The 22,704-nt window shown below is 44.3% G+C and overlaps 1 protein-coding gene across 1 annotated transcript; it reads right to left on the bottom strand.

The window, feature by feature from the left end:
• Positions 1–3,086: 3,086 nt before the first annotated feature.
• On the bottom strand, positions 3,087–15,566 carry TUBA1C (tubulin alpha 1c). The gene is made up of 4 exons (XM_015814743.1): positions 15,455–15,566; positions 6,920–7,142; positions 5,490–5,638; positions 3,087–4,164 (listed from the first exon to the last, which is right to left on the bottom strand). Exons 1-4 carry the CDS (start codon positions 15,455–15,457, stop codon positions 3,190–3,192), a joined length of 1,350 nt encoding a protein of 449 aa, XP_015670229.1. The 5' UTR covers positions 15,458–15,566; the 3' UTR covers positions 3,087–3,189.
• Between the last annotated feature and the right edge of the window lie 7,138 nt (positions 15,567–22,704).

The following is a 22,704-nucleotide window of genomic DNA, read 5'->3' as shown; positions in this document are numbered from 1 at the left end:
AGCACAATAGAGCTGAAAGTAATAGCAACAGTCATTAGATTAATGTCTTCCTCACACATTTCTTTAACTTGTTCTGGCATCCAGAAGGCAATTTGGCATGGACTGTAGTTCTCATGCATAAGGACTTGAATTCCAAGTAGCAGATTTAGCAGTATGACTAAACACCACTTATTCTGCTGTTTCTCATCAACTCTGTCTGGGTTCAGAAGCAAAATAAGATGAAATCCTGGTTTGTCAGGAGACTATGCCATCAGGAAATCTCAAGCCTGTAGACCAGAAAATCTACATCCACTCTACAAAAAATATTCCAGAAAATGGCTGTGACCAACCACTTCTTTTGTCGAGAAAACTGCTCTGCTCTTACCCATTCAACTTTTTCTCTATTTTGTTAGCTCTTCTAGAACAGGCTGGAAGCTTTCTGACCTAGGCAAGCATAAAGCATGCATTTCAACAGTAGGGCTTCCATAGCTCTTCTGTAACGGTTCATTCGCAAAAGTCATAAACATGTTGATTGTAGCATTCCTTTTGAGCAGTATAAAAAAGCTTGTCCTTAGAGCAAGCTACCGAAAAACTTAGGTTTGAGAGGCATTGTATTTTGAGATAGGTATCTATATATTTGTAATAATTAATATTGTATCTTGATCATTGTACAAAAAAACTTTGTATATTCTATGATTAAAATATTTTTTTCTGCTTTATCTGTTTCCTACATAGCTTTTGGCACTTAATTCAGTTCGTTTTTATTCCAACTCTTAATGTGTCTCCTTTTAACTATGCAAATGCATCCTTTGTTCTTCCAGCACAGCTTCTGTAATTGGCACAACTGGGAATTATACATAAAGAGCTTATTGTGGAGTGCAGTTTGCATTAACATATTACTATGGAAATATAGGCACAAATCCTCAGGGGTACAGAAATACGTGCATCAGCTGTTCCTGAGTAAGGTGACATCCTTTCCTACTCTTATTACCACTATAAGGTTAATTTTGTACCAGTGAAACTCAAAACTTCTTCCTATTCCATTTACAATCCTTTCTCTTTACTTCTTCAGATATGCATAGATGTGATGGAACCACAACACAGGATTCTAGGATCATGGGTAATAAGATGCTTTAGCAATTGAAAAGGTAACAAATGGCCACTAGGAAAATTAACAGTGTTAATTTGCTGGCTGTGGAATTCTGGGAGTTGAAGTCCACATGCCTTAAAATTGTCAAGGTTGAGAAACACTGCATGTTTTATCTTCCAGTTCTGTCACTTTATAGAAACTTATAGGGAGGAAGGAGGAGTGGTGGTAGTTTGGGAGGAGGAAGGTGTGGTAAGTGGTAGAGGGTGGTGCGGCGGGGGGACACCGGACATGTCCGTGAATGTAGTGATCAGTGTTATTTCTTTTGGTTGATATTGTGATAAAAGATTTATGTTTTTGTTTTTCAATTGAAAAATTAATTAAAAAAATTTATTAAAAAAAAAATAAACTTATAGGGATCCCAACTTTGTAAGCATTGGTTTCCCTCTTTCCATGGGCAAGACAGGATGTTTGCTCTTCGGCAACTTCTGCAACACTTCCCAGCATCTGATTTACAAAGCAGCTGCCGCTAATTTCTTAGGAGCCCCCTCCAGTAAGATCCAGCGATCAGGAGGGTGTTTGGATGTATAACCAAAGCACCTAGTGCTCAAGCTTGTATACTGAGCTAACTCTATGGTTAGGTCTTGCAGGAAATACCACCTTAGAAGATCCAGAGCCAATCTGGTTTCTCCACTCAGAATACTACAGTCCTAAGGTTTTGCAGGCTTCTCCCAACAAACTAGGCGCAGCTGAAATATCAAAATGAGGCAGGAGCTTTACTCTTATCTCTGCCAGTTTCAGTTTCATCTTGATAACTGAGCTGATCATTTACATAACACACGTGTATGGGTATAGGCCAGTGGTGGCAAACCTATGCCACGCGTGCAAGAGGCGGCACTCAGAGCCCTCTCTGGCATGCACGCTGCTGCTGCCAGCAGCTTGCGCAGGTCCATTAGGCTGCCACTGCCCGGAGCAGCGGCCCCACCCAGCACAAAGGAGGTGAAGTGGTCAGCTAGCAAGCTCGAGTAGAGGTGGTAGAGCACGCCCATACCCAGCAAGCCAAAGGCCACCCCGAGCAGGGAAAGCCAGATCCCCATTGGCGCCATGGCCCCCCAGCCCCAGCTAGGATTGCGTGCCTCCCCCCATCTATGCTGGGCCTCCTGCCCACCGCCCCACCCGCCAGAGACCCCCTGGATCTCCCCCAACCCTGCCCGGCCCCCACAGGCGTCCCCCCCATGAGCAACATCGAGGTGGCCATGCCCACCCCAGCCATGCCCACCCAGTCTGCCGTGACAACCGCAGCCATGTCCACCCAATGGGCCACGCCCACCCAGTGGGCCACACCCCCATGCCCCCCCCTGAGGGCACCACAATGCTGATGTGGCCCTGGCACTTTGTGATAAATAAGTGGGTTTTGGGTTGTGGTTTGGGCACTCAGTCTCTAAAAGGCTCGCCATCACTGGTGTAGGCTTTCACTTTGTCCCCAAGGTAATTACCCTACAGAATGTAGCAACATATGAAGGAATTAGCACAACGAATTTCCTTCTCAGGAGAATCCGTGGAAGTAAACTATGTGAAAGGGAAAAATATGAAAAAAAAACAACTCATCATTCTTTCTTCTGCCTGGAAGTAGAAAGGACCTTCAACCTGCTCTTATTAAGGACAGCTGCTCTCATTCCAGATCACCACCCTCCCTAATATAGTTAAAAGCAGCACCAGCAATTTCTAAATTCTCCCTCTGCAGAATTTTAAGGGGAATCACAAAGCTATGTTCAGGATGGCATTTGGGGAGAACCAGAGTGCTTTTGCAAGGAGGGCTCAGGTGCTCAAAGTCACCAAGTCGCTACATTTACACTCTTTCCCTTGACTGTGCATTTTTAATGTACCCTGCTGCGTAGCCGTTCAAGCTTTGCCAAGCTAACAGACCATACCATTTATTCATTTAACAAACACGCTCCCAGCTGACACCAGAACACTGGAAAGGGCAGAGCTTGCTCTCTAAAGAAAGAAACGAGACTGCTTTCAGCTGAAAAGGGCTTTTAATAAGCTTTAACACAATGGACAGTTATAAGAATCCAGACGAAGGCAGGAGTGATGAATGGAAAAATTAACACAATAAAGGATCAGTATTCTTCTCCCTCATCTTCCCCATCAGCACTATCGGCCCCTACCTCTTCGTAATCCTTCTCCAGAGCAGCCATGTCCTCCCGAGCCTCTGAGAACTCCCCTTCTTCCATCCCTTCCCCAACGTACCAGTGGACAAAGGCACGCTTGGCATACATCAGGTCAAACTTGTGGTCCAGGCGGGCCCAGGCCTCAGCAATGGCCGTGGTGTTGCTCAGCATGCAGACCGCACGCTGCACTTTGGCCAGGTCGCCTCCGGGGACCACGGTAGGGGGCTGGTAGTTGATACCAACCTTGAAACCGGTGGGGCACCAGTCCACAAATTGGATGCTGCGTTTGGTCTTGATGGTGGCAATAGCAGCATTGACATCTTTGGGGACAACGTCGCCACGGTACAACAGGCAGCAGGCCATGTATTTACCGTGGCGAGGGTCGCATTTCACCATCTGATTAGCTGGCTCAAAGCAAGCATTAGTGATCTCTGCCACAGTCAACTGCTCATGGTAGGCCTTTTCAGCAGAAATAACCGGGGCATAGGTCGCCAGAGGGAAATGGATTCGGGGGTAGGGCACCAAATTGGTCTGGAATTCTGTCAGATCTACATTCAGGGCACCATCAAATCGCAGGGAGGCTGTGATGGAGGACACGATCTGGCTGATAAGGCGGTTGAGGTTGGTGTAGGTGGGGCGCTCAATGTCAAGGTTCCGTCGGCAAATGTCATAGATGGCTTCGTTGTCTACCATGAAGGCACAGTCGGAGTGCTCCAGGGTGGTGTGGGTGGTCAGGATGGAGTTGTAGGGCTCAACGACAGCTGTGGATACTTGAGGAGCTGGATAGATGGAGAACTCCAGCTTGGACTTCTTGCCATAGTCAACGGACAGGCGCTCCATCAACAAGGAAGTAAAGCCAGAGCCAGTGCCACCACCAAAGCTGTGGAAGACCAGAAAACCCTGGAGACCTGTGCACTGGTCAGCCTGTTGGAAAAAAGCAAAGGATTCAATTTTAAGAACCAGATTTTTCTTTCATTAATTTTCAAGCATTTTCTTAAAACATCCTTAACACTCAAGAAAATATCAAAAGAAATTCAATCCCCTCCAGTTGTTTGAGAATATTTTGTAGCCTACTGTAATTTCCAAATAGATACAGACCATAACATCTGACCTTCCATATGATAGTGAATGCCAATTTCTACAGCCCTTGCCAGCATACCAATCATCATGAATAAGAGCAACTTAAATCCAACCACTTCCAAGAGGACTGAATCACATTTAGAAAGCTGCTCAGGAATTGTCCTGCCTTCTCATTTGTTTCCTGTTAATAAAAGTCTTTATACTTCTCCTCCACAACCCTCTAGATTAGAACATAATTCCTGATGTAAGACGCAATTCTTTTGGTGACTCGGATGGTCAACCTCTTAGGAAGAACATGGTTTAAGGCAGAGGCCCCCAACCTTTTAGGCACCAGGGACCGGTTCCATGGAGAGAGGTTTTTCTGGGACCGGAGGGGGCGTGGTTTCAAGTGCTGCCTGCATCCCGCGGATGGGGCTTTATGCGGCCCGGTTTCTGGCATGCCACAGACCAGGACCGGTCCATGGACTGGGAGTTGGGGACCCCTGGTTTAAGGCATTGTTTGCTAAACTTTATTTTGTACAGTAAACGAGGGACATCTCACATGATGCAAAACAATAAGCAGTAGTTTAGAAATAATTATAATTATACCAAAAATAAACCCACCATTTTATGACCTACCTGATGTTCAAATCCAGCTACTGTCAAACTAATTTCCCACAATCCTGTTGCAAATACACCAAGGTTTCTATATGACTTCACTCTTATCTTATTCACTCATTACATTTACTGTTCAAAACTCAAATCATGGCTAAAAAGAGAATAAACTGTTTGCCAACAACCAGAAAAAGAAAGTGGGAAACATTCAGTGATTCACACTAGAAGCAGCAGACAATTCTGTACTGTGAAACTAGGGGATGGCATCAGGGGATCTTATCCCATTTAATATTGAGGTTTTTATTTTTAAAGCCATGCATCTCCACTGTACTTTAATTCAGGGGTCCCCAACCCCCGGTCTGTGGACCGGCACTGATCCGCAGCATGCCAGCAAGTGAGCCGCACAAATAAAGCTCCATCCTCAGAATGCAGGCAGTATGCAAAGCCACACCCCCTCTGGTCCGTGGAAAATCCTTTCTCCATGGCAACGGTCCCTGGTGCCCAAAAGGCTGGGGACCTCTGCTTTATTTCACATTTCCAAGCCCGGGACTGCTTCAGCAGCAGAAATTACCCACCAGTTTCCTAATCCTGTCAAGGACCAAGTCAATGATCTCTTTGCCAATGGTGTAATGCCCCCTGGCATAGTTGTTAGCAGCATCTTCTTTGCCAGTGATCAGTTGCTCAGGGTGGAATAGCTGGCGGTAGGTTCCAGTGCGCACTTCATCTGTGAAAAGAAGGAACAAAGGTGTTGTTTAGTTTGCTGTGACAGTGTGTGAACCCCAAGATGTTTGTATCTACTGAGAAACCTTTCAGAGAGATTTGTCTTTTCAGAAGAATTGAACTTCTGGGATAAACTAAGAAATAGCACAAAGATGATTGCAGAGGACAAGAATACAGAATGAAGAAGAGTTGAGGAAGTAGCTGAGTCTTTCTGCATGAATAAAGAGTAAAGGCACCTTAAATATCAATTTCAGTGTATTCCAATTGCTTTCAATTGCATTGTTCAATTGCACAACTTTTCCTAATTCTGGATTCTTGTCCTGTTTCACTTTACATGGTAATTGACTTAATGACCATCACACACACACACACAAAGATTGTAAAATCTAGTCAGTTACACGATGACTCATTTTACAACCACCACAACTTATGACCATAATGAGCAGACTCCAGGACAGTCATAAGTTGAGGATGACCTGTAATGTATAAGTAGACTTATGGGAAAATACAGCATTTAAATCTTTATTACTGTGCACAACACAGAGTTCCCTTTGGGGGAGATGGGCAACTATATAGATTTTATAAATAAAATGCTGAACTATACGCCACATTTTTGGAATATGAATGTTTATCAGGAATTATGGTTTTATTGAGCATGGGGTGGAGGGGTAAAAGAATCATATTGAGAAACTGAAAATCTGTTATTATTCCAGATATTAAGAAATGGCCGCCAGAAATGTGTGACATGTTTTGGAAAAGACAATATTTTCTGCTAATCAGATGCAGCAGTAAATGTTACTATGTCAGTGATTTTGTGATATTTTACAATATTTTCTATTTATATTATAGCGGTGAATTTATTAGTAAATCAACAACTACTAAAAGTATAAAATATAAAGTAGTTTTATTTTTATTTTCTTTGTTTGTTTAGGGTTGTTTCTTTTCTAATTTGTTTTGCTTTTTATTATTTATTTTTCTTTTTGATATTCATGTATGTTAAGAGTATTAAAGTCATGATTGAATAGATTAACAATTCATATTAGAACAAATTAATTCCTTATACTAAAACATGAATCCATCATATATCCAGTCAAAAAGTTCAATAGAGTCTATTCAGATATGTCATGATGTTCTTCAGGATCTAAGCCTGATTTTTTTTTTAACCTATTGTCCCTTACTTAAAATGCTCAGACTTGAGCAAGAAATGTTTGGGGGTTTTTTAAGAACCTCTAATTTGCTTGCCACTGAGGATTTCTAAAATGTTAATATTACTGAAGTAGCTCACCAATCACCGTTGGCTCCAAATCCACAAACACAGCCCTGGGGACGTGTTTGCCAGCTCCAGTCTCACTGAAGAAGGTGTTGAAGGAGTCATCTCCTCCCCCAATGGCCTTGTCACTGGGCATCTGCCCATCTGGCTGGATACCATGTTCAAGACAGTAGAGCTCCCAGCAGGCATTGCCAATCTGGACACCGGCTTGGCCAACGTGGATGGAGATGCACTCACGCTGTGGAGAGAAACCACTTCCATTATATTTATTCCAGAACAAGTAAACCACAGCTAACAATGGGCTGCAATGATTAAACCACTCACCGATTGAGGAAAGTCCCAACTAGCAATAAATAATCATCTGTTTTCATGCAACACGAAGCATGAGCTATTAACAAGACTTAAGGGCATGGTTGTGCTAGAAATTATTAGCTCTGTCTGTCTCTGTCTGGATGCAGTAAAAGTACAGCTATGGTTGAAATGTTGGTGCAAGCCAATGTCCACAACTACCTAGTCTTAATTCACTGGGTGGTTAAGGGCCAGTCATTGCAACGGCCACAATTTCTAGCCCCGCTTCTCAATATGTATCCTTATAACTTTCTTCCGCAACTTCTGGAAATGAAAGAAAGCTGGATAAAGCGCAGAAACGAGAACGTTCTATATTATTTAATAACTGGCCAGCAAATAAACAGCCCAGGCAGACTTTTGGTTTCCAGTTCAGGTAGATATAGTAATGTGGCTTACCCAGCATGAAAAAGAGTTGGTGATAGGGATTATGGGAGTTATTGTCCAGCACACCTGGACAGGGTCAGGATGGGGAAGCCTGATCTAAGGAACTCTTTTATATTGTATTTGGCCACGGGCAGAAGCAGGCACTGGGCAGGTTCAGAATATACTTCCTATTTACCTAGCTTGGCGTTTTCTTAAAGCTGCAAATGCGTTAACTATGAGGTTGTATTCCAGTTTATTTTTCAACAATAGCTGAAAAGCGCAGATAGATACCAGTATGCAAACACAGGTCGTTGGGCTGGAAAGACTAAAAATGCCATTAGCTTTATTTTTAAAAGGTACAGCATCCAAAAAGCATCAGCTCATTATGACATAGGTGGTTTTTTTGGGGGGGGAGAAGGGGAGTTGCAGCTACATCAGCTATGTTCATTAACGTCATTAAATATGGGAGCTGCAAGCACTTCAGATTCGATCTCCAAAAGATGCTTTCTCCTGTGTGCAAGAGGGCAAAATAGAATACCTGTTCAATGAACCTCAAAGCAGCTGTATCTTTTTCCAGAATCACATGGCTGCCACACAATCCCCAAAATGACCAACTGCTTTAAGTATTGCAGTCAGATGCAGCAGTCATCATCCTGTATACCCCAAACACTTTTTTGAACCTGAATGTTAAGCACAGCCTAGCAAATGTTATCCTGAGATGCAATTATGTACAGAATATAGAAGCTTTCCTGGAGTAGAATCGACAACCATCCACCCCCCCTCAAATGTCAAGTCTTTAAAACTGGCACGCCACAGTACTGATATTTAAAACCGTTTCCAAAATATTTAGAAAAGCACCTTAAGTTTAGTCCAATTGTGGCTTTAAATACTTTTGAGTATAAGCAAACTGGAGTTAAAACTGGCAGCAGAGAATGCTGGAATTACATCTCTGCCTTAAGAAATAAAACACGGCTGCTTCAGGCTTTCTGCAATTTGAGAACACTCCTGATTGTACAAATAAAGTTACTTTGGTCATGTAGCAGTCTAGTATCATTGTAACAATAGTTAAGCTGATTCAACTCCACTTTGATCCTAAACTTAGAATGTCTCTTCCTTTCCTACCCCCCCCCAACCTCCCCAACCAGCTTAAACCTGTTGGCGCTGTCATCATCTGGCTCACAACACACAAGACATCAGATTAAACCGCAAGGCTTTAAAGGTGTTGTTTGAAGGGCTGAGGGTCACTGCGCCTTTTCAAAGGGGCAGGCAACTGAGAGCACAATTCGATGCCTGTCACAATGGGGGGGGGGGGTCGTTTGATGGCCATTTTGGAGTTCAATGTGTCTCCAAGAATTAATCTGGCAATCAAGAGCTGAAAAATGTCAGCCTTGGAAGGGAGGGTTCAGTCCCACGCAAAGGAAACCACATTAGTGGAAGCATTCCTACAATAAATTGTAAAAAAAAAAGAAAAAAGAAAATTCCCTCAAAATTTTTAGTGCTCTTTATTGAATAAGATAAAGCCAATGGACATGAAGACCTATTTGGTTTGCAGCTCTCTTAAAAGACCCCCGGCCTTTTTTGTATCAGTCTCCTTAAATGGCCCTTTCAAGCTTGCAGTGGATTCTTCCATAATTTTTACTATGGGTGTGGAAAGTTTTTTATTTTAATAATAATAATAACAATAATCACAGGAGATTCTTTATTCCAAATTAACTTTTATTTTCTCTCACTGTCTCAGCTATCCCTTAACCATTAACATAAATCCATGATTCGCTGAGAATGGAAACTGTGGGAAATACATTGTATCAACAGAATGTTAAATTGCATCTCTGCTAAGTTATCAACTGACAATAGCAAAACCAAGTACCTGGACAAGAGTAATTAACTAAACAAAGAACCTGTTCAGTCACACACTTCCCACACCCACAAATACAATGTTTCCCCAAAAATAAGACCGGGTCTTATTTTTTTATTTTTTTTGCGCCTCCAAAAGAGGCAGCAGGTCTTATTTTTGGGATAGGCCTTATCTCACCTCCGGCACCGACAGCCCCACCCAGCCAGTCCACTTCTTCTGGGGCCGAAGTTCTGCAGCTGCATTCGGGCCTGCATTTTGCAGTCACGCCTTTCCAGAACCCATTGCTTGGTGCTCGGCTGTTGAACTCTTGCAGAACCGAGCTACGGATTGAATCCATAGCTTGGTTCTTGGCTGCAGAGGCCTTCCGGAAAGCCATGTGACTGAGAAATGCAGGCCTCGCTGCAGAAGAGGCCTCGGAAGAAGAAGTGGGCCGGCAAGGAGAGGCCTGGCTGCAAGGTAAGTGGGTGCGGGGTAGGTGGGGCAGCTCCACACCCCCACCCCTGCCCTAATTCAATTTTTAGGAGTGTGCCTCGCCCCAAAACTAGGGCTTATTTTTGGAATAGGGCTTATATTAGGTCCACCTCCAAAAATCAAGCTAGGGCTTATTGTTGGTGTAGGCCTTACTTTCGGGGAAACAAGTATGCTTCCCAGACACCATCTATACAACAAAAGGTAAGCAAACAGACACCAGGAAGGTCAACTAAGATCGACCTTTTGACAGAGTCATGCACACACACCCGCCCCTCAAGACCACACCAAGGACCAGTCCCCCTATAAAACAATGTACCCCATTTTGTCTTTAACCTACACCCAAGAGCAAACCTCTTTGTTTTCAGGAATAAATGTGCCTTGTGACTGATTTATGTGTAATATCCCAGACCCGGAAAATTCTTTTAACATGGGTTAGTTAATTCAGGATGAATGTTACAGATCTTATTCAACTAAACATTGAGATTAATGGAAATAAGCTAATTGAGCAAGACAAACAACAACAACAAGCTCAAGTACAGTAGCAGTAGCATGTGAATGTGTTTATATGCAAAAGGAGTTTGACAATTTGTCAGCCTTTCCCAACCTGAGGTCTTCCAGATACAATGGATAATAGTTAACGTTCCTACAAGATGCTACACCAAAAACTAAGAAACGTACATTGGAGCTTAGCACACTGTACAACATTGTGGCTTGTAAACCTCAGTGCGTGGCTTAAGATATTGTGTGATCTGCCCAACTGTGATTTATTCAACAACCCAAGTTAATCAAATCAGACCCTAGAAAGTGTAATTATACCTTATAACCTCCAGACATGACCAATGACTAGGCTGCTGACAGAGAATAGTAGGAACTGACCTGGAGTTGTACAAAATCCTTTGTGCAGATTGAAGGAAGACTACCTCATACATGAATCCTCAGCAACTTTCAGACATCACAGTAAGCCATAATGCATTGTGGAATAATCCATAAATAGCAAGATTTGTCCAGTTTGCTAATCCACACACAAACCCTATTTTGCTTGAGGATAATGCACAAATCATATGACGAATCAGTCCTCTGAAAGGTAGGCAACCCTGTATTCCCCAGACAATATTGCTCACTTCTTATCAGCAATAGAAGCTCTGGGTGGGACTCAGACCTGCTTGAGTCACTGTGACTATTGCAACACATTGTATTTAGCAAAGAAGAGGCCAGGAGCTTCATCATGTCTTGGCCCTTTTTTTTTATCAACTATTAGCAGATGCTTTATTTTTCACACAACACCAGCAGCATCCACAAGTCTTTCCATGCATTCACATACCCAGAAATGACTTTAAACAAGCAGCTCTGGAGGGGGCCATTACGGAACGTTGAGGACTTTTGACGGAGGCAGACTTCAACATGCAAACTTAGGGCAACCCAGGCAGAGACTATACAAGGAAGCCAAAGGAAATAGAATATGGTAATACTGAAAACTAAGCATTTTTTTTTTTTGGAAGAAAAGGGACTCTTATAGATTTTTGACTTAATTTTCTGTGTCTCATACCAAAAGGGACAGGGTAATTCTACTAATCAGAGGAAAATGAGGACATGCTATACCAGTGGTGGCGAACCTATGGCAGTCCTAGGCCTTCAGCTGGGTTTTATAAAACCTTTTCACTTTAGGCCTCCGCCGCAGTGTGCAAAAAAAAAAAAAGGTTCAATCAGTCAATTTCAACTTCTCGCGGGGAAAAAAAAGATCTTGCAAAGTTGGAATTGATTGATTGAACTTTTTAGTCCCACTCAGTCTGCCGTTACCACCGCAGCCACACCCAGCCAATGGGCCACGCCCAGCCAATGGGCCACACCCACCCGGCACCCGACGATGCATAAGTGGGTTTTGGGTTGCAGTTTGAGCACTCGGTCTCTAAAAGGTTTGCCATCACTGTGCTATATTGTGACCCAGGTTATAATGAGAGGTTTGCTCAATAAAAGCCCAAGGAGTATCACAGTATCACATGGCTCTTACTATGAAAGCTACTTCAGTACTCTTCTGCAGGATGGGGAACAAACAAAGGATTCCTGGGTGCTCTCTGAGCCTGGTCGCTTGCTTGCAGATGTTTCAGTGTAGTATTGCACTGATGATGATACCTAGTTGGGTGATGAAACATCTGCAAGCAACCAACCAAGCTCAGAGAGCACCAAGGATTCCAGAGTTTAATCTTGAGCTACAGATATTCTCTTCTATTAGGAGCAAACTATTTTAGGAATCCTAGCAGGAATGGGCTTGTTTTAACTAGTCCTGCATCAAAGGGAATATTCGGCAATATCCTCAGGCTTGACCCACCTAAACATATTTGTCATTTCAGGCAAGCAGTGTAATTATCTTATCTTTCAGCACTAAAAATGGGTAGAGGAGAACAGCCCGAGAATTAAAATAGCTCAGCCTTCTCCAACAACCATTTCCAGCTGACTTATACTACAGCTCCCAGTATTCCCAACCAACATAGGTACTGGTGATGTTGGTATGGATGACCTCCCCCCTACAAGGTGATTCTGGGCGGCTCCATCTTGATCTTCAAGGCGTTGATGACTTTAATTCAGAAAATCATGTTTAACCAATTCTGAGCTCAGAATATTAGTACCGTATAAGAGTGTCAAATGTTATTAGCCTGAAATCTCTAAAAACTGGATCGGCTTTTAGATTAACTACTTTATACCCAAACTGTACAGTTCTGAAGCTGCTTCAGATTTAATAGATATCCACAAACACTGCAACTTATCTCTTTCCTGTTGTAATATTCATTTATGAGAGTACCATGAAGCATCTTGATTTCTTATTCTAAAAATTGTGGATCTTTCTAGAAGGCTTGGCATGAGATCAGTAGACAATAAATCAGTAAAAACCATGAAATATTTCAAAATTCCTATGTATCTTGAAGCACAGAACTGAAGCAAAAATATTCGGAAGATAATTTCATTTGATATAGTCTACACCACTTACAAATAGATGGCAGATATTGTAGAGTTTAGAATTATGGCAAGCCTTAAAAAATCAGCTTATACTAAGCCAAACAGCAGTTTATCTTAACCCTAACTTAAACACCACTTTCTTGCCTAAACTTAACATAAAAAAAATCCCTCAGATCAAGTATTTGAACAATGTCAGTTTAAACGATGCTCCAGATGCATCTTCTATAAACTCTTGTCACCACTGCAAGGTATCCAGTGATGCTCTGCAGTCCTGACTTGATTTGGCCTGGACATCCTATATTAGTGATGGCGAACCTTTTAGAGACCGAGTGCCCAAAAACTGGCCCTGCCCCCACTCCACCCCCTGCCCCGCCCCCAATCCACCCCCATCCCCCGCCCCGCCTGCCCACAGGACCACTCACCGCCTCCAGGGCCCGCCACAGATCGCCCAGGCAGCCCAGCAGCGCTATGGTGGCCACATCCTCTGCCCGCGCCCTGCAGCATCAACTGCATGATGGGGTGTGAGGGCCGTGTCTTGTCTATGCTGTCTGGCTGCCATGTCCTTGGCTGCGCTGCTCCGTGTGGGCCACGCTCTGGGGCGACTCTCCAGGGGGGCTGCTGGAGAGGAGGGGGTCATAGGGGGAGGCAAGGTTGGGGCAACAGCACGTGTGCCCACAGAGAGGGCTCCGAGTGCCGCCTCTGGCACCCATGCGATAGGTTCGCCACCACTGTCCTATATGCACCAGATCCATTCAGAAATCCTATCCTTCCTATTTGTAACTGGCTTTGTGCAATACTCTCAAAGCCTTTTACAGCAAGAAACAAAGGGACTTCTTCAAGGTCAAACTTGGCCACTTTCATTTTATAATGCATTATAGTCAAGATTATGGTGTTAAGGAAGCCTTTTAAAATGTGGCTCAAAGTGCTAATGCTGGTCATTCTGCAACATTGCAGCTTCCTGTTTTTATTGTTTTCTGTGCCTTCTATAGAGAAGTACTACCTAGGAAAGGGGTTTTTTTATTAGTAGAAAAATACTCAAAAATATTGGAAAAGCAGTACTGAGTTATTTAACAGGATTTGAAACTTCAGTTTCTTTCATATGCTAATGTCTCCCTTTTCTCTGAAAATGACTCAACAGGTATCTATGAAAAATGAAGGCAAAGATGAGTCACAGGACTGAGGCATCAAGTCACATCCTGCTCCTAAAAACAAGATAAAGATTCCCTATTAGGCCACCTCCTACTGGTAGCTTTTTTAAAGCGAAAAGGTCTTCTTTCACTACTATGCTGTACAAAATCGGAAAGATCTGGGCAAGAGTTTAAGTTGCCCATCCATTTCATGGAAAGAATAAGGCAAAGGATACATGAGCCTTCCTCAAGATATTTCGACATTAGTAATTCCTAATATTTGCAATAGTGGCAAATATCTGGTTTTTATCTGAATTATTAATACAGCATTCAAGACTGTTATAAAGGAGAATATTTGTCGCTCAGGATTGGAATGAGGGGTCGTTGGTTTAAGTTGCCCATCCATTTCATGGAAAGAATAAGGCAAAGGATACATGAGCCTTCCTCAAGATATTTCGACATTAGTAATTCCTAATATTTGCAATAGTGGCAAATATCTGGTTTTTATCTGAATTATTAATACAGCATTAAATGTTATAAAGGAGAATATTTGTTGCTCAGGATTGGAATGAGGGGTCGTTGGTGCCTCTCTGGGCTTGGCCGTTTGCTTGCAGACGTTAGCAACCCGTGATGTTACCCAGTTTGGGTAATGAAACGTCTGCAAGAAAACAGCCACGCTCACAAACGACCCCTCATTCAAGACTGCCCAACAACAGCTCAGCCTGTTCTTCTCAGCTCCAAACCGCCAATTGCTTATCTCTAATTATCATGGCCGATTACTGCTCTCTTGGAGCAGTTTGCAGCAACGTGCAAACCAACGATAGAGCTCTACTCTTTCAGCCACGAAAATGTATAAAACCGAGACGCCGGGGAGACAGAGGTGGAATTGAGTTAGGGCAACCGGCGCACGGACTTCCCACCTCCAGATGGGCAAAACGTTCTGCAGGAAACGCCCCAACATCCATCCATCCATCCATGCGGGAGGTCGTGTGTGCTATTATCCGCCGGAGCTAGGCGCCAGGGGCCGCTGCTTTCTACCGCCCAGAACTGGGATGTCTGAATGCTTAAACAACTTCCTAGTTGAATCGATTCTCCCGTGGAAGAGAGGGAGAAAGTGAAAGGCGTAGTAGAGCGCTACTTCGGAGAAACAAGCCAGGGCAAAATTTAATGTATTTTTTTTATCACTCCCCGCATTCTCTATTTATATGTAATTGTGTGAAATAGCCTTTTAGGTCCATTCTGACGACCCTTTCCTCCCTTCCTTCCTTCCTTCCACGTGTCGCGGGAGCCGAATCGGGCCCCCATTTTTACGATTACCTTTCTCACGCAACCTCACTTTCACTGCCCCCAAGGCACAAAGTCCGAAATTTTTTTCCCTTCCGATTAAAAATAAATTTAAAAAAAAAACATTCGGAGAATCCTTTGCTCACTTACCATGTTTCGTGGAAACCAGGATACCAGGGGGAAAGCGCCTCAAATAAACGGGTCGAGAGTCTTCCTCACTAGTCGACCCGTTTAGGAAGCCGCCAGTGATCCAAAACTTCTTTTTGGCTACGGGGAAACTCGGGCGGGGCATTTTATAGCGTGTAGGCGTGTCCCAAGGCACGGGGGGTGTGGTTACACTGGAAGGTAACGAGGGAGGCAGGTTCTACTTTCCCTTCCTCGCCCTTCAGCTGCGACCTAATTGGCGGGCTGGAACGTCTCGAAACCAGAACGGAATGACGTGCGCAGGATAGAATGAGAGGGGGAAAGAGGGTGGGGGGGGTGTCTGCACCTCCTGGCGGCTGCAAAGCGGGTGGGTCACGTGCTCTCCCCCCGCCCCCGCGGATCCAGAAAGAAAGAGACTTCGCCGTCCATTTGGGACTCTGATTATTAAATGCCTATTAAAAGAAAGAAATTCTGGCTTAAGTTTTATTTCCGAGAAAACCGAGACACCTTACTATGAACCACAGGGAGGCATTTTTCTTTTAGAATTTAGCTACTGAGGCAAACGTTTTCCCTCGGGGTAGCCTCTTCTCTCCAGCCTTTGTGCGGGGAAAATTACGGCGGGTGAAGCCGGGGAAGTTAACCTGGCAGATTTTGGAAACGTTTTAGGCGAGAGAAAGGGACGAGTTGCTGAAGGAGACCTCCACGGAGAGCGAGAGATGGGAGGGACGGGAAGAGTCGCCCTATTTTCTGGCCTCAAAGTGCCATCGCTGCACATTCCGAAAAGATGGCGGAGCTAGTCCGCTGCCGCAGAAACAAAGCCCCGGCATACCTTTGGCGGAGGAACTCAAAACGAGCACAGCTTCTGTGTCACGCTAAGCTTCTCTTCGAAGAGTCCTCCTGAAATATTTAATACTAGCTGTACACGGCCACGCGTTGCTGTGGCTCAGTCTGGTTAAATAGAAAAGAAAGAAAAGAGAAAGCGCACGTTTGTAATATGTTTAATTTCACAATTTCAAAAAAAGCATGTTTTTTAACCTGTCACAGGTGTGACATCTATATAACAGTAGGTATATAAAAACGCGCGTATTCGAATGCGACGTGTCAGAATTTCAAAGCAATCGGTGAAGAACTTTCGGAGATTTAAGATTTTGAACAAACGAACATTTACATTTTTATTTATATAGATTTGTGATGACAGACAGCTGCCTCCTTTTCAAATGTTACTCGCCCTTCTTCCAATTATCTCTTTTCTTTCTTCTTGTCAGCAGGGTGACACAGTAGCTTTCAGGGTACCATCCCATGGCTGGGTTTACATCAGAGGCTAGGGGTTAACAGAAGTGTGCCAGAACAAAAAGACCACAGTGTGGTTTAATGGGATGGCCTGCAACACATTCCTTAAGTCATAAGATACTGTAATTTTGGTTTGACTTAGCTGTAACTAGTTCTTTTGTTAAGGGGATGGTATAAAGCAGGGGTGTCAAACTGCCGGCCCGCGGGCCAGTTTCATCATACCGGAGCCACGCCCACCCCATTGCCGGCAATGGCAAAAAAGCTCCGATACGTCGTGAGTTTGACATGTCTGGTATGAAGCAGGGGTCTCCAAACTTGGCAACTTTTAAGATTTGTGGACTTCAACTCCTAGAATTCCCCAGCCAGCATGGCTGACTAGGGAATTCTGGGAGTTGAACTCCACAAGTCTTAAAAGTCATCAAGTTTGCAGACCTTGGTATAAAGCAGGGGTAGGCAACTTTGGCTCTTTTATGACTCGTGGACTTCAACTCCCAGAATTCCTGAGCCAGCATGATTCAGCTTGGAAATCTCTCCCTTTCCCCTCAGCATGGCTGGCTCATGAATTCTGGGAGTTGAAGTCCACGAGTCATAAAAGAGCCAAGGTTGCCTATCCCTGGTATAAAGCAAGGGTCCCCAACCCCCGGTCCGTGGACCAGTACCGGGCTGTGGCATGCCAGCAACCGGTCCGCACAAACAAAGCCACATCCGTGGGATGCAGGCAGCACACAAACCCACACACCCTCCGGTCCGCGGAAAAACTGTTCTCCCCCGAACCGGTCCCTGGTGCCCAAAAGGTTGGGGACCTCTGGTATAAAGGAATGAGCTGTGTGCAGCTACCAACACAGAGAACCTGTCTCTTCTGAGCATGATTAAACTGCAGATTCAGATGTTGTGCAGATACGGTGTTGGCACTGGAGCTTCCTTCTGCAGAGGCACCCAAACTATTACTGCAGTTAGTAGAAGCTGCTCTCATGTAGCCACATTTGAAGTGGGCTGGAAATCCAAACATTGTAGGGCTACTACAGGTTGTAACCTCCTCCACTACTGTTTTCATGAATTTGGTGGAATAAATAACCTTGGAGCACAGATCATTATCCAGATGGGAAGCGCCTGCTTATCACTTTATTGGTCTGGACAATACACAGAATGAGCAAAACTGCCTATGCTCAGAGCCAATCAGGAGACTGTCTCCTATCTGAGCATACATACCATACTGACAGGCGATGTCATTTGTCCATGTGGCTTTAGTTCTGCTATTGAGCTGTGTGTGGCATCAGCCCATCTGACTTTGCCTGAGAAGAGGGACTTACGTGATCTCGTCCTCATGCCTCCCCACCCCAGGTATGAATATGCCCTCTTTTTAGACCATATCCCCAAGGGCAGTCTGAAGCCATCTTTAACTACTCCAGTTTTAAAATAAGTATTTTCTGTCTTCTCCACATCCACATTTGGTTTTGCATCTACAATGCTTCTTCACTGATGTGGTTGACACAATTAGGCTGGGATTTGGTCAGCTCTTACTATACAGAATAACAGAGTTGGAAGGGACTTTGGAGGTCTTCTAATCCACCCCCCTCCCTGTCAAGCAGGAGACCCTATACCAGTGGTTCTCAACCTTTTTAATGCCGCGACCCCCAACCGGTCGTAAGTCGAGGACTAAACCGGTTGTAAATCGAGGACTACCCAACCAGTCGTAAGTCGAGGACTTTCCCTGCCCAGGAGCGCCGCACATGCGTGGTTCCGCCCCCTGCGCCGGCCGAGGCGTAGCTGGCAAGCGGCAGAGACGGAGCAGGCCGACCACCAGCTGGCCCAGCTCAAGGGATGTAAGGCACCCGCCGGAAAAGGGGAAAAAAATGGCGGACAGCCTTGCTTGGCGACCCCCGTGAAATGGTCGATCGACCCCAAATGGGGTCGCGACCCATAGGTTGAGAACCGCTGCCCTATACTATTCCGGATAAATGGTTGTGCAGTCTCTTCTTCACATCTGGATCCTGTAGGAATAGGTCCCAGCATTGCCCTCCAGAATCATTTAAGCCTAGGCTTCAGGAAAGACCAAATATCTGGTTACTGCAGAAATTTCTGAAGTGCTTGTCAAGTGCACGGATTCCTTATTCAAACATTTGCATACTTTTTTGTACACAGAATAACAGAGTTGGAAGGGACCTTGGAGGTCTTCTAGCTCTGCTCAAGCTGGAGACCCTATACCACAGGTGTCAAACTCGCCACGTCACGTGACATGTCGCAACATATCGTGATTTTTTTCCCCGCATTGCTGGACCTGGGGTGGGCATGGCCTTTGCATGATGCAATCGGCCCGTGGGCCGGCAGTTTGACGCCCCTGCCCAATACCATTTCAGACAAATGGCTATCCAGTCTCTTTTTAAAAGCCTCCAGTGATGGAGCACCCACAACTTCTGAAGGCAAGCTGTTCCATTGGTTAACTGTTCTAACTGTTAGGAAATTTTCCTTAGTTGTAGGTTGGTTCTCTCCTCAATTAGTTTCCACCCATTGCTTCTTGTCTTGCCTTCAGGTGCTTTGGAGAATAGGTTGACCCCCCTCTTCTTTCTGGCAGCCCTTCAAATATTGGAATATTGCTATCATGTCGCCCCTAGTCCTTCTTTTCATTAGACTAGACGTGATTCCTGTAACCCTTCTTCATGTGTTTTAGCCCCCAGCCCCCTAAAACTCTGTATAAAATACACTCTATATACAGGCTCCTTATATACGCAAATATTGCACTCTTTTGGAAAAGAGGCACTCCTAGTGCCTGAGTGAAAATGGCCAAGACCAAATAAATCCCTTCTGGTTCTTTGCTTTATTGTTGCTGGATATAATAAGTGTATCTTGAAAACATGACAGAGGCTGTCTCCCCCTCCTTACATCAAAGAGATTGTAGGGCAATCACCTTTGTTAATTGTTCCCTCTTTCCTTTCAGGGCTAATCTGATGTTTACCTAAGAGTTGCTGAATACTTTCTTCAAGGCAATTTCTCTACTCCTTTGCCATTACCACATCTATGTTGAAAAATACTTGGGGTCAAGGAAAGGTAGTTGTTCAGAGGAAAAACTGTACGGTATGTAGGAGTCATAAATTGCTCCGATAGTGCTAGTTGTGTCTTTAGGAAAGGTGGTGTTTGAATATAAGAAAGCAGCTAATGAGGTGCCACAGAGAAGGCAAACTTCTGATTGATTTTGTTCAAGCTGTTCCAGCGATGATTGAGATATTGGAACCAGTTGGTCTAGGCCAGGGGTAGGCAACCTTGGCTCTTTTATGACTCGTGGACTTCAACTCCCAGAATTCCTGAGCCAGCATGGCTCAGCTTGGAAACCTCACCCTTTCCCCTCAGCATGGCTGGCTCAGGAATTCTGGGAGTTGAAGTCCACGAGTCATAAAAGAGCCAAGGTTGCCTACCCCTGGCCTAGTGGTTAAGGCAGGGCTTTTCAACCTTTTCACCCATTGTACCACTTTTAGGATATGGCAATATCCGAGTACCAGCAATTGCCTAGCAAGGTGTCAAAAACTTGATAAAAAAAAAAAGGAAAAAAGTGATAAAGTACAGGTAGTCCTCGACTTACAACAGTTCGCTTAGTGACTGTTAGACGTTACAATGGCACTGAAAAAAGTACCCCCCAAGCCACAGACAAGCAAGACACCTGCCTGCCCACCTGGCGGCGCTCTTCCTCCTGTCCGAGGTTTTCATTGTTGTGAGCATTTCTGTTGAGGACTGGCAGCGGAGGTGGGGTGGGGGTGTTTTTGGTTTATATTCCCCCCATCTGCTGGGTGGTTGCAGCAGGTTTTGGTCACTTCACATGACCCTGGGACACTGTGACCGTCATAAATATGAATCAATTGCCAAGCATCTGAATGTAAATCACAAGACCCTGGAGATGCTGCAACATTCCAGCTGATCGGCGCTTCTTCTGGGCTCAGCAGAAGCGCCAGGATCAGCGTCAAGCTCCAGCTGGAGCCTATTGCAGATCCTGGCACTTCCGCTGAGCCCTGACAGCCCTGCAGCTCCAGCCATCTCTCGCTCAGGCTTGTGCGGTGCTGCCATCAGTTCAGCTCATTCCCCTCCCCCGCTACCACTTTTCTAGGATGGTCACGTACCACCTGCCAGGTGCCAATGTACCACAGGTACCCGTACCACTGGTTGAAAAGCCCTGGGTTAGGGCACCAGGCTAGAAGCCAGGAGAATGTGAATTCTTAAGCATGAAAGCTGGCTGGGTCACTTTGGACCAGTTACTCTTTCTCAGCCCAACCCCTCTCACAGGGTTGTTGTTGTGGGGAAAACAGAAGGAGAATCGTGTGTGTTGGCTGTCAAGTTATTTATAAAAGCGAGATACAAATAAAATAATAAAAAAATATCTCGTTTCACCAATGACTACAAATCTACTCTCAGAATGAACCTCAGCCAGAATTTTGGAATCTTTAATCCTCCAGCCACTCTTCCTATCCCCCACCCCTCCCAAGCCCAAAAGTTATAAAGGTAATCCTCTTCCCAGCAGGAAGAGGGTGCCAGGGAAAAAGCCACGGCTGCTGGAAGGGGCATGGAGCATCTTGAGCAGGAATTTAGAAAAGCTTCTACCCATTTCATTCTGCACCCCTCCTACAACTGTGGCCAAGTCAGCTGGGCTATTTTTTGACATGGGCTTAGCCCTCTTTTAGAAACATGCTAGACCCTTGTTCAGAAATTCCCCGATTGACAGGGCAGAGAACCACTGCATACATAGATCCCAAACCAGTTGAGGAACTTGCTTAATCTGCCCCACACGTACATTCGGAAGAGAAATCGGAGGTTGGTTTTTCCTCCAGCAAAGGGGAGGACAATCTGAGTCAGGGAAACCATCAATTAACTTGCCCCACATTAAAACAGTAAGGTCAGCAGATCTCTCCAGTCTCATTAGTGGGACAAAATAGAGATTGGCAATCAGGGCACCGCAATTTGTACCAGCCTAATCTTCTGCCAGCTCAGGAACTGGTGGATTGTAGTTTAATTTGGCCTTCTGACTGTGCCTGGATTCCTGACAGATACTGTATCTGAATGGGGGCTTTGTTTCAAAGCATATGTTTAAAATTGTACAAGTCTGGAAAGAAAGAAGTATATATGATTTTGTTTTGTTTTTCCCTTATTATAGCAGGGGCTGAGTTTCAGAATATGTTGTTCCTTTATCTAATGTCGCCTTTTTATTCCCTCCTAAGAATGATGCTTGTTCTTAATAATGAAGTTCATGGATCTCATATTGCTACCTTTTATCTCACTTTGTCTCTCCAAACTGGCATTGGCAACTTGAGTGGGAAGGGGTCATTTTTAATCTATTGCCACTACTCTGGCTTCTCTTGCCTTTACCAGTGGTTAATTAAGTTTTGATCCCTGAACTGGAAAAGACAAAAGGAGAGCATATAGGGAGAACCTGTGTGGGTTCATACATTTTAGTCTAGTGCCCTCTTCAAACCTGGTCTGTGTAGTTGGTTTATGTTTCAGTATGTCATGTGAACCCAGATAATGGTGTTATTTAAGTAAACAATAGTTAATAATAGTGTTATGCAAATAATGGATAAATGAAACTTTGGAGTTGGGAAGTTGAAGAAAATTGGATTAATGCTCTCATTTGCAGATACTCCTCTATAAAAATGCCACTGCATTTCACATTAATGTCATAGCTGAGTCACATAATACACAAAGCCAACATGAAACAGATCACAATCAGGCTCAGGGTGCTGTGTGACTACAATCATAAATCAATCAGTATGATTTTAAAATTCTAGCTTATAACAGTGTGGGAACCAATCGTATTCTATTAAACCTTGCTTAGACAAAATATGTTTTGACATATCATGGAACATATTTCTTTGTTTTGCATGCCACCATAAGCTCAAATGCTATTGACTGATGTACTGTGGTAACCCAACAAGTATGGATAGTTAATAATTCAGTGCTTGACTAATTCGTGGTTAATCATGGATAAA

The sequence above is a fragment of the Protobothrops mucrosquamatus genome, unplaced genomic scaffold (genome assembly GCF_001527695.2).
Source record: "Protobothrops mucrosquamatus isolate PMUCROS unplaced genomic scaffold, P.Mucros_1.0 scaffold280, whole genome shotgun sequence".
NCBI lineage: Eukaryota > Metazoa > Chordata > Lepidosauria > Squamata > Viperidae > Protobothrops > Protobothrops mucrosquamatus.
This window is presented reverse-complemented; position numbering and strand designations above follow the sequence as displayed.